This window comes from Tinamus guttatus, unplaced genomic scaffold, assembly GCF_059628265.1.
Source record: "Tinamus guttatus ecotype Peru unplaced genomic scaffold, ASM5962826v1 Tinamus_guttatus_pri_ptg000004l, whole genome shotgun sequence".
NCBI lineage: Eukaryota > Metazoa > Chordata > Aves > Tinamiformes > Tinamidae > Tinamus > Tinamus guttatus.
In genome coordinates this window covers 12,495,162-12,507,782 of record NW_028288538.1, presented here as the reverse complement: position 1 = coordinate 12,507,782, position 12,621 = coordinate 12,495,162, and the positions used below count along the sequence as shown (strand labels likewise).

The 12,621-nt window shown below is 34.4% G+C and overlaps 2 protein-coding genes across 3 annotated transcripts in view; one reads left to right on the top strand and one right to left on the bottom strand.

The window, feature by feature from the left end:
• RSL24D1 (ribosomal L24 domain containing 1) overlaps window positions 1-12,621 on the top strand; it is a 293,765-nt gene that overhangs the window by 199,362 nt on the left and 81,782 nt on the right. The gene's annotated exons all lie outside the window — the stretch shown is intronic.
• The window catches only part of UNC13C (unc-13 homolog C), a 120,507-nt gene that overhangs the window by 72,751 nt on the left and 35,135 nt on the right, over window positions 1-12,621 (bottom strand). For both annotated transcript variants that reach the window (XM_088520613.1, XM_088520606.1), the window contains exons 9-11: window positions 7,638-7,807; window positions 5,507-5,622; window positions 3,864-4,027 (exon numbers count right to left, since the gene is read on the bottom strand). In XM_088520613.1, the coding sequence (XP_088376739.1) occupies window positions 3,864-4,027; window positions 5,507-5,622; window positions 7,638-7,807 (450 nt within the window). The remainder of the gene's footprint in view (window positions 1-3,863; window positions 4,028-5,506; window positions 5,623-7,637; window positions 7,808-12,621) is intronic.

The following is a 12,621-nucleotide window of genomic DNA, read 5'->3' as shown; positions in this document are numbered from 1 at the left end:
TAGGAAGTTGCTTCAGCATATGTCACATATACTTCCTATGACCTGGAAAAACTATTCAGTTCTTGTCTATAAAATAAGATAATGATGTCGGTGATTTTCACCAGTTTCAGTTAATCTTCAAAGCTAACAGAAATCTCAGCTGATTCTTCACGTGCATGTTGAGGAATGTATCTGAAGATGACAGAATTATTCTGAAAAATATTGATATCCAAGGTATTTAACATATCATTTTATGGTTGACCTAGAATTATTCCCCAAAATATTCAAATAGGTCTGAGGATCTTTATTGTAGAGGGAATGTTCAGCTGGAAATAAGTAGAAACCGATAACCCCATGTTGATTAGAGTTGTATTTTCAACATGTGCTTTGCTGAGGGAAGAAGAGGCAGACAAAACAGGCTTTAGCTGCAGTTGCTTTGTCAGGAGCTGCTGAGGCAGGATTAGTTGCCCTCAACAAAAACTGACAGACACTGGAAAAAGAGAGTTTGGGGCTATGTTTTAAGTTCACTGAGATGTCTTCTGCTGGTTCTTTACTCACGTGGAGCTACCCAAGGGCTGGGCTGTGCTCCTGAGTTGAACACAAACCCAACTTGGAGAAAGTTATAGGAAAAGGAATAACCCCGCCAAATCTTCCCCTTTACATAAAGTGTGATCAATCATAGGGTGAATTTTAACAAGATCACAGGACACTCTTGATTTTAACTGACAAGAATGCTTACATTCTTTCTAGCATTTGTCGTCTCTATTCCTTGTTTTGTGCAGGCTCCTCCAGAGCTGCAAGATTATTATGAAACAATTCTGAAGCTGCTGAGCAAATTCTCAAAGACTTGTTTTCAAATCCAGACACTAAAGTTTATCCTTTTGAGCTGTATTTTAGAATATCTGTTCTGTCATTGCTCTTGACAGTTGAGCTACTTGAGAGATCAGAGTAAACAGATACTAAAATTAAGATCCAGCGTTGTAAAAAAACCCCAATCAACCAAAAGCATCACCAACAAAAAGCTACGATGACTTACACTTGGGATAGAGATTACTAACCAAGTGCAATGTGAACCATTCTTTTTGTTTTCTGTCATTCTGAAGCATAAGCCGGTTTAAAATTGTAACAGTACATTTTGCGAAGAGCATTCTAATGTTAACCAGAGCCTTGTAAATGGCTGAAGCTTTCCATCTGGGTCAGGATATAACACTAGAACTCATCTTTTTCTTCATAGAACAGGATTATCCTTTTGAAAACATACTTTCTACGCTCCGAAAGAATGGATATAAATAAATAAATAAATACTAATTTGAGAGATCTAATCGTCAGGTTTTACCAGAAGAATCATAGATAACAAGGCCACCAGCACAACCTTGAAATGATAGATGAATAAAATTATTCATTATCACAGCAGAACAGAACACCCAGTTGTTCTGGACAGTAATGCTTTAGGAAGGCTCATTTAGTTTTATTTTGTACTTAGAAATGCAGAATGGCATAGGCCCCTACTCCAGCATATGCTACCTACCTATACGAATACAGGGCTAGCCTATCTACCAGTAAATTATTATAAAAATAATCAAATTATATGAATATTATTAGGCTAACATACAATATCATGCAATATCATATTCTCTATATGAATTATTATACAATAGGCGTCTGAAAACCACAAACAGATGTGAGTTTTGCAATCAGAGAAAAAGAACAGCTCATTAACAAAACTCTAGAACTCACACAACTTTAAGACAGTGCACAAGAAGCATGTGGATGCTCCCTGGGATCTAGGCAATTGCCTATGAAGGGACATTTTAATTTACAATGTTACCATGAGACATGGAATAGGAATGTTCTGAATCTAGCTATTTGCTTACAAGAGTGTTCCTCTGGGCCAAGTAATTACATTCAAAATCTCTCTCTGTTCTATTAGAAAATTGTTTTTCATAGGAAGACATCATTACTGTATGGGATCTAATCATTCAATTTTCCAGATCAAAAAGCTGTAAACTTTCTCCTAACTCTTAAAGGTATTCCAGGAAAAAGACTTGATTTCATAAACAAAAACAACTGATAAGAGTCTGAAAGAAAACTCCCCATGACAGATCTATACTGTGTTCACTACTCCTCTCCCTACAGTCTGAATACACTTCGAGACATGTCTGCAGTTGAATCAGCAAAAAAATATATACCAAACAATTCCTTTCTTACACAAATTTAAGATCACATTTACTATTGATATTTATTTCCAGATAATGTGAACAAAAAATACATGGCTTACCCTTTACATTGGGATTGTTTGTTACCAAAATTTTAAAATACAAATGGATATGAGTATGGGGCCAATGAAATCTTAGCCTTTGTTTCCTCTGTACTTGTGACTATTACTTGTGACTACCAGTATCAAATTCATTTTCTTACTACACTTGATTTCAATTTGTAGTCATTAATAGCATGGGAATTTGAAGTAAAAGCTAAAGAAGAAATCATGAACAAAAACAGGACAAATCATTTTGTTTAAAATTAAATTAGTAAAATTAAAATAAAAAGAAGAATTGAGTTGATTCCTGGAAAATGATTTGAAATATTTAGCAAGTAACATGTGAGATGTTCAGACTAAATTTATTTTCTTTTTGTGAAAATATGTATGCTATTTACCAAAATGAAAGAGTCATCTTTACGGGAAAAAGTAACTTGTCCATTTCTAACTATATTGAATGAAAAAGCTTTTAAATAGTTGATTCTCAATTACATTACTATATTCACAATGTAGACTTTTGCTACACTCAGATTAAAAAGAAACCAGCTTTAAACATTCTCTAAAAATATCCAGTACTCTGAAATTTTCAAAATAAGTTTTTTCACACTAAAAGATGAAAATCAATAAAATTCACACATTTTCCAATTGCAATTATCCCTGTGAAGTTTCTCCGTATGTAGAATGGTTATACAATAACATAAGGGAACTGTCAAACTTAATTAATTCTCTGCAATGTTACTTAAAAGTCCTCAGAGAAGACCACTAAATATAATAGAGCACAAATATACACTTCTACCTTTCTGGAAGATACATAACACAATAATTCACAATGAGCTGCATAATAATAACAGATGGTGTCATTATAACCCGCAATAAAAAAAAAACACTTCAGTGTTCATCTGCCTTCACGCTATATGAGAAAATTTGTTTTTTAGGACGTCTTGGGAAAAAAAAGGGGGGGGGGAAGTAGAGAAAAAAAGATATACTATGATTAAAAATTTCGTAACATCAGCTTTCTATAGTGACAATGAACTCAGATGGATTCCTTTGCTTTGCTAAGGGTACAATAGGAGCAGAATATATTCTCCCTCATGGGCAAAGCTCACTGGTCAGATTAAGAGTATCCGACCCTCCTTTTGTATCCCCAGGCCCCTTAAGGCTGCAGTATTATGTTCCAAATTTTTCATACAGATACTTTAATACTGACAATGAAATAACAGGTTCCTGTATGATTAATTGTTTAACGTGTACTATGGAAGGTTACTTTAGCCTTTCTTAGTATCCTGTAATTATTCTATAATTATTTCTGCTTGTGGTCTAGTGTATGATCTCAACCTCATATTGGTCCTAGAACACACGAAGTCTTTTCCAGTCTTTGCACCTATCACTATCATAAGGATTAAGAAATGCGTTTGTGTTAATACCAACAACAGCTTACAAAAAAAAGCTTACAACAGATACTTAATGCCATCACAGCTAAGAATATCAGAGACATAAAAGTGAAAAAGATTTTTAAATCAGGAATGGGAGAGAAATGGAGAATAAAAGCAGGAAAGCTTGGAACTCATCACTTCCCTCAACCATATTCTTGATAGTAGAATATAAAAATAGACATGATAATACTTACGTCATAGCTTGATAAATGTATTCAATTCCATAGCGCATTGCAAATTCATCTACAATTTCTTGCGCAGCATCGTCAAAGTACACCTTCCAGGCTTCATCACCTCTCACTTCAGGGATCTTTACAACACCATTAGATTTAACTTCCGTCAAGTAATGGAAGAGATTCTAGATGTAAGAAATTTTTCGAACAGGAAATTGAAACTCTTAAGTGGCATTCTGAAAGTATATTTTATATATATTCTGAAAATATATTCTATATATAGTCTTCAGTATGTTCATTAATTTAAAAATTTATTTTTCTGTAGACTAGAACTGAAACCCAAGGCTTTTAAAGATATGTTTTTGTAATGGACTCACTCTGCTAGTGAGTTTTCTGATTCAGTACTTTATCTATCTCCTTATCATCAAGGTACCCCAGCTAACCAGCACAGACAAACTGCAAAATAAAGTAACACAAAAACTTTCTCTTCTCTCTTATATGCCCTTGCTAATAAATGAATTCATGATTTATAATGCTCACTGAATAGTCCTTCAACTTGAATTGGATCTCTAATAGATTTTAAATTTATGATTAAAAAGCTATAAGTTACAGGAAAACTATTAAAAATATTGCAGTAGGGTCTCAAATAAAGAAAGACATACTATAAATTTATGTTTAGGAGTCTTTAAACCAAGTCTAGTGTTTAATTTCGAAGTAAGGGCATAGAAAGCCTCCTGGATTAACTAGCCTGTATATATTTAAAACCTGGGTAAAGAATTTGATTTCTAACTTTTTCAGTAATAAAGGCAATCTAGCAAATAATTTAAATGGGCTAATTAGTCCTGGAAATATAGACTGGATGATCCTGAAGCAATAGGATTTACTATTTACTTTGAGTGCCTGATCACAGCCACTATAGTACCAGATCAAATACCATATTTTAACCCAAATGTCCTGAACATTCAATTTTACAAAGTTTGACCACAGAGCACAATTTTGTGAAGATGTTCTAGTACTAAACTTTCAGCAAAATAGGTCATATCTACCAGTTTTCCAAAAGTATTTGCATATTTGGAATAAAACTTCAATGTGTACGATGTCTGAGGGAAGAGGAATTAAATACGAAGAAAATCTTTTGAGAGACACATTCAGTTTTATTACTCATGTTTTTTTAATTGTAGACAACAGCAAAACAGATGATCTAATGTTTACGCATCTGCGCTTTGCATTTTTCTCTTCAATGTATGAATTAGTGCATAAGGAAAGAGCTCATCTTCAGTTAAAACACAGTAATAGTAATACCTTCTTAACATGAGCAAGCATGTAGGAAGCATCAGGAGCATTGCGATGCTGAAACAAAAACTATAGGCAGAGGACTTGCAAAGCTCACTACAGCTTCTCTTTCTTTTTCTGACTCCTTTTGACAGGGAGGACAAAAATTGGTCTATATTGGTCTAATGACCATTCCCTCTTTCTTTGACCCTGAGCACTGGTATGGTATCAGAGACAGGAAGTAGGAAATCTAAAATAAATTTGCCTTGAAAAAAATATGCCACAGTAGAGCTATTTGTATTACCGTTTTACTTTTTTCTAGTCTTTTGTGTTCATCTATAAACAACTGAATAGTAATTTATATATAGCACACCTTCACTTCTCCAACATACCTCATGTAAACACGTGTACTGCACATGGTAGGGAGCAACTTTCTCCTCTCCTTTTATTTCAACATTGATTTTCAATCTAATGGCACCAGAGACAGCTGATTTATCTGTCCGCTTTTCTGAAGAGCAGAAAAATAACATATTAGTAACGACCAAGCTTACATTTATGTCATGTGAAAAGCTTCCATAATCATTTTAGATCAGTAAGACTGTTTTTAAAACCGAAGTCCAGAGGCTGAGTATAAGAGAATTTTTTAAATAACTCACATGGCCGTGAAGCAGAATATTTAGCTATGAAGTAAATAATGCTTCTCCCTCACATACCCCAAATTCAAAACAGGTCACGCATAGCTTTATGCAACATTTCCCTTATAATAAACCATACTTCCTTGAATTTGATATCTAAACTAATCATCATTTTCATTATTGGCTTCTTTTAGTTATGAAAACATTAGCAACAGTTTTAATCACAATGATGGAGAGAAACTCAGAATGTTTTTAGCAGAACTTGACTCTAGAGCTGAGCCTGTTTAGTTGCTTCATTCCTTGTGGAGGTTACTGATATTCTTCAACTTTTTTTTTCCTTTCCATTCAAGCACGATAATCTGAATGAACATATGTATTTTTTTTTAATTCCTTCATACAGTGCTGTGATGTGAATGATGAATGAACAAGTGAATTAGTATAATTTATCATTTGTATTATCATTTTACAGAGTAAAATGACTTTCTGAGTATTTTACTCCTCTTTCCTCCATGTGATTTAACATTTTGTATTTGGGTAAACATGTGTATGCATCAGAATAACACACACCATTATTTTTAAAGCATAAAATTAACATGAGCTACCTGTCAATGTTTAATTTTTAGATGGAGGTTGAAAAGTTTTCATTCTAGATCTTTTTTTTCATTTGTAGAGCATACAAACTTGCTCTTATAAATCTTATGAATCTTCTATGTTTAATATGATTAAATTAGCAATACACTGCTTCCAACCAAATCAGCTCACCAACATTTAAAAACAAATCCATTGCATAATTTATGTCAGTATTTATGTCACTTTGACTGAAATGTTTTAAAAGACTAAGGTAACTTGGTCATTATCATTGTGAATTTCATTTCTAAAAACCCTCATTATGAGTAGGAGATAAACATTTCTTTTGTATTTTAATAGGAATTCAATATTTGCCTAACACATCTATGTGGTATAATGGCCAGTGAAGACTAGACAGAGAAACTAAGACTTGTTGCTCAGGAAATAAATGCTTTCTAATTTCAGAGAACTGTATTACATAATACACCTGAAATGCTTTATACAGCACACAAGCTAGATAAAAATGTTGATATCGAATTTTTATTACTAAATATAGAACACTGACTTTCAAAGGACTAGTCCAGAACATTGAGTGCACATGAACAGGTTTTTAGAAGTTATAGGCTTAGGTTAAGATAAAAAAAGCATACATTGTACAACATACTGTTATTGAGTTAGTTTCGATTCAAAAAAAAAAAAAAAAAAAAAAAGCTCCTTAAGAACTGATCAGACAGAAAATCCCAGTCATTAAGGACAAGAGTATTTTGAGCTTCACCCGACTGCATTCAATTTTTGCTATACACCTAAATGAATTTAACCAGTGTACAGAACAGAAAACACACTCTCACAAATTTCACGAAGATCAAGAAATGTAAAAGCAGTGTAAAATAGAGAGAAGGAGGCCTAGAATTATCTCTAAGTAATTTAAAAATGGTGACAAATGAACGTGTATAATAAAGCAAAGTATTTGCTAGATTCCTCTAGGTATCCCTGAAGGTCTATGTCCGATAGAATGCTAGTGCAAATCAACTAGTCTGAAGCATAGGGGTTTCTTACGTAATTTTTGAAGTAAAATCAAATACTTGTCTTTGACACTATTGTAACTTGTCTACTTTGTAATTGTAATACATTTGGATCAAAAGCACGTAAATAAATACCTTTTATTTTCTACTCAACTTGTGACATACAACATCTAAAAATAAACTGGTTTACCCTATACATTATATTGGCATGAGAGCTACCTATTTTGAAATCCTCATTCTATAGATGTTGAGATTTTATCTAAATTTGTTTAAACAAAAAATACTACCATGAATCATACCTAAATTATACCACACGTCCATTTCTCCACTTAGTGTTCTTACTTCAATGATTGTTTGCCCAAGAAAATCATCTGATTCCTTTTTGAAATGTTGTTTTACTCTGGATTTAATATCATCATCTTCATCCCAGACTCTCACTTTTATTCTATCTGTAGAATTATGGCATTCACTGTAATGATAATAATAAAATACAAACTATGAGTCATGCATTAACTAGGTACAATTGTACTGCTGCTTAATTCATGCTCCATGATTACAGTCCCCTTGCTTAACTGCTTCAGCTGTTGGAATACCAACACTTGCAACACTCAGTGGAATACAAGGCAATACCATGTCAACAGGAATAAGAGTAACTATACATAATACAGGAGAAAGTACAGAAATTAACACGATTGAATTATCTATGCACATATGGATAGTATTTCGGAGTATCATGAATTTAACACTGAAAGCATAAATTAATTTACAACATGCACTTCCTTATGCTATGTGTTATACAGTACACATAGTAGACAAAATGAAAATAGTAACCCATAAAAATTGTTAAAACATAAGATTTAAGATATACTCCCACTACGTGGCAGGAAGCTTTGAATGGGCAATGACCAAACCTTACAAGCATGAATGAAGCTCACAGTAAGGCAAGGTTGGCAATCAGAGAAAATGAGGGAAATAAGCAACTTCTTTAAAAGATCTCTCCTTTTCTTTGGTGAGAACGAGCAATAACAGGCTGCTGAGTATTAAAAAATTCCTTGCAAATTTCAATGACTCCTTAAATTGAGTGGGATCTAATCAGTGTATATAAGTACCTCAAGGGAGGGAGTGAGGAGGATGGTGCTGGTCTCTTTTCAGTGGTGGCCACTGATAAGACTAGAGGAAATGGCCGGAAACTGAAGCACCAAAAGTTCCACAGGAACTTAAGGAAAAAAATCTTAACAGTGAGGGTGACAGAGCACTGGAACAGGCTGCCCAGAGAGGTTGTGGAGTCTCCTTCTCTGGAGATCTTCCAAACCTGCTTGGATGCCACCCTGTGCCACGTGCTCTAGGTGACCCTGGTGTGCAGGGGGGTTGGACTAGATGACCTCTAGAGGTCCCTTCCAACCCTAAGCATTCTATGATTCTATGAAGAATGACTGGACTTGTAAGACAGGGAGGTGACTTCTGTCTCCTGAGTTCACAGTGGGGAAAACTTTCTGCCCCCAGGTCCTTCCTGTATAATTTTGAAAGAAATGACAATGAAATTCATTGCTATTTTTTATTCCTAAAGGCACTATCAAAAAAATCTACTGTTGGTGTTAACTTTTGGTGTTAACTTTTGGTGTTAACTTTTCATTATACCATTAGTGCACCATAACACTAACTACAGAACTCTGTAGTAGTAAGATTTTTTCCAGTAATATTTAATGGATGTGACCCTGTGCCATGTGCTCTAGGAGTCCCTGCTTGAGCAGGGGGGTTAGACTAGATGATCTCTAGAGGTCCCTTCAAACCTTAACCATTCTGTGATTCTGTAAAGGGTGGTACATGCCTGCATTGATGCACTAATGCTATTGGATCTGCACTGCTACTTTTTATTTCCATTCAGTAATATTACAAAAACATTTTTGAATGTTACAGATTTTGGGCTATCCTTTAAATATGTTTCCTTACCGTAGCAGCAGTGTTTCATCTTCAGCATGGTCCTAGACTAGATCAGTTTTGACCTGAATTCTATTCCAAGTACTATCACTGTTCAGTGATCTGCCTTGGTGTTTCCGGCGTTAAAATGGTAATACTATTACTTATCTCCCAAGCACCCCTCAGGGGTTCTAAGAATTAATTAGTGGTGGTAATGGGCTTTGCAAGTATAAAGTGCTTTACATGTTATTATTACTGACAAGGCCAATCAGCCACGAAAAACGGCACACACATCTTTTATTCTGACTCACTGTGACACCACTCAATAATACAGAAATGCTTGCGCTTGATCATATTCCAAGTTTTTAACATTGCAAATAGCTCTCTGATTAAAAGACACATTGTTCTTTTATTAGCAAAACTAATGAAGTCTGATTTCTTTCTGTCTTACGGCTGGCTTCCCTGATATCTAACAAAAAGTAATCACAGAATAAATCTTCTCTTGTAACTGGGATTTTTATACACTAGCTCTTCATATGGACTCCTTGGTGTTTACACCAGGTGAACTCACACTGAGGCACTACAAAGTTCTCATATTTGACCATCGATTTTCATAGAATATGGTAGATACAGTACTAAGCACTCTGTGAAATTTCTCTAGCAGACCATGAAATTCAGAAGTTACTTGCAAGGATATATAGAAGATAGACATATACAGAGAGAGACGGATCAAGCAAACACCTCCTCAAGCCTTAAGAAGCTAAGCTAAGCTCAGAAAATTTGTTTTCTTGATGTGCAGCCCTAAATTACTATACATTGCCAGAGCCCTGGATTGCATTTAGCCATGCAGTCAATAGAAATATTAAACAGAAGTTCTACAGTTGTATAAGGAGATCCATCACTGGTGAGGCCTTTATGTGACCCTCATCCCTATACCTGTGGTACTTGAAAAAATCTTGCGCCTGCTTTGCTTCTTGGGGAGATGCTGCATGTATCTGATTCTTCTGAGACAACATGCATTTCCTTCTGACATACACTTAGCTGATTAAGAAATAGTTGTTCAGACAGTCAGGACCACTGCTTTCCTCAATATCCTCCTTTGTTCCTCACGTGTCTTTTTCTCCTTTAATCTCAAGTCAGTGAGACATGTTGATACCCATCTCTATCCACAGGTTTACCAACTTGTTCATCATCATGTCTAAAACCTTTGAGTGAGCTCTGCTTCTGCACATTTGTAATGCCTCCATGCAAGACTCAGCTTGTACAGACTTGTGGCAGGAAGTGCAATGTGGACAAGCATTGATTTCTACAGGGATGTTTTGATGCAGTGAGACTGCAGGAAGATTAACAATTAGGGTTACAGAGCTGTCTCTACATAACTACTTACCTACCCAGCCTCTCATAAAGAGCGCTACATAATGAGCTGCACATTTGCTTTAGTCACTGTGATGAATATCTGGGCAGTATGCTTTTATATTTTTATTATCAATTATTTAAAAAAATATAGCATGCAGTGGAAATAAGTTTACTGCTGGTCTTTAAAAAAAAAAAAATCAGTGGAGATTATTTCAAAAAAGGTTTCACTTATTAGACTGCTCTTTCACAATTCTTTCCTCTAACTAGCATCAGTTGCTTCTACACCCTGCATCAAGTCACTTACTTGGAAGTTGTTATTTTAAAAAGCCTAAGGGTACAATATTATTATATACTGGCAACAGGTTAGCACATAATTTATCCGAGATTCACTTATATTTATGCATACACAAGAAAAACAGATAAAAATACAAACTATTTAATATAATTAATTTCTTACCAATATGAGCACTGTTACATAGGAAGCACTCCAGAGTTACAAACAGTAACCAGCACTCTCCAACAGTTCTGTTTTTGTCTCATTCTTGTTTCAAAGTATCTATTTAAATAGGTAATCTGCAAATCAATGTGGAATAGTTTTCCCCTCTGCCTTCTCATAGAGAGACAAAAGTTCACAGCTGAAGCCACTGCAATTTTTGTAGCAGGACCTGGACCTTAAAATTTGCTTCTATAATCTCTCCCTATTTAAAAGGAATCTGAGTCTTAGTTCACTTTCATATAAAAATATTTGCAGGCAAAGTAAAATAAGGATAAAATAAAGCAAAAATATAGTTGAAATCTAACCGTGCAACAGTTTTCGTTTAATCCAAAAGATCAGAAAGAAAAGAATATCATTACCGTGACAAAGATTTAAAGACAGAAAGTAATTTGGCATCTCATGATTTTTACTGTCACCTGTTGCAAGTCCATACTTGCCTATTTCCAATGGGATACGCTCTCCACAAACACTGAAATCAGCACTGACATTCTATTCACCACGTGAATTTGCAGAATTTACGGGACTATTTTATTTTTATATTTAATTTAATTGGTTTGCCATCTTACTGTGCTGTGATTCAAAATCATGTTTGAAGATCAATTTTGGGGGGTCATTACCTTTCTGGAATTTCATTTGTGCAAGCAATATGGTATCAGTTCTGGATAACATCTAGTTATAGAAGATACTCAAAAAATGGGTCATGCTGACAAGAGCAAAATTTGAGAAATCGGGTAAAAAGCAGTATTAGTAGACATGATATTCCCTTGAAATAACCATAAAGTGTAAAAGAAGAACGACAAAATGAATCAAGATATGAAAGTGAAAAGGCATTCTAGCTGTTTACCATGTTGTGTATAGGAATTTAGAGAACAGCAAGACCGAAATAATTTTATAGCAGTAATCAAGAATGATTGTATATGCATTTTCAATTGCAAATTACTCCAGATTTTATCACTGAGGGCTGCTAAAAAAAAAAAAAAAAGAGAGAGAGAGAAAAAAGACTACAAAGAATCCTTCAATGAAAACTGGTTGATACAAACATTAAAAAAGTATTTATTTTAATTATTTCCCTTAGGAAAAATTAGGATTAGATTAAGTCCAATACTACTTGCATTAGTTCATTCTCTAATCAGGGAATATGTTGCATAAAAATTAACCTGAACTCATACCAGTTTGAAAGAAGACTCAGACCAAATATGCTGTACTGTGTATTGAAAATTATTATTGCTGAACAAGCAATTTATCATTTTAATTGGTTGCTAAAGGTGTTCTGCTACATGTTTTGGGCTGAAGCCATGGGATATAGTTATCTTCATTAGCAAAATGTCTCTCAGGGACTTATCTGCTTGGCCGCTTACTGAAGATTTTTTAGCATGGATAAATCCAGTAAAATAATTTGCAAGTTTCTATTATCCAAGAGAATCCAAATTTTGGTAAAATAATTCTTGGTTAGATACTTCTGCTTGCACTATCTGTTTCAACAATTCTCACAGGACTGTGTTTAGATATCACTG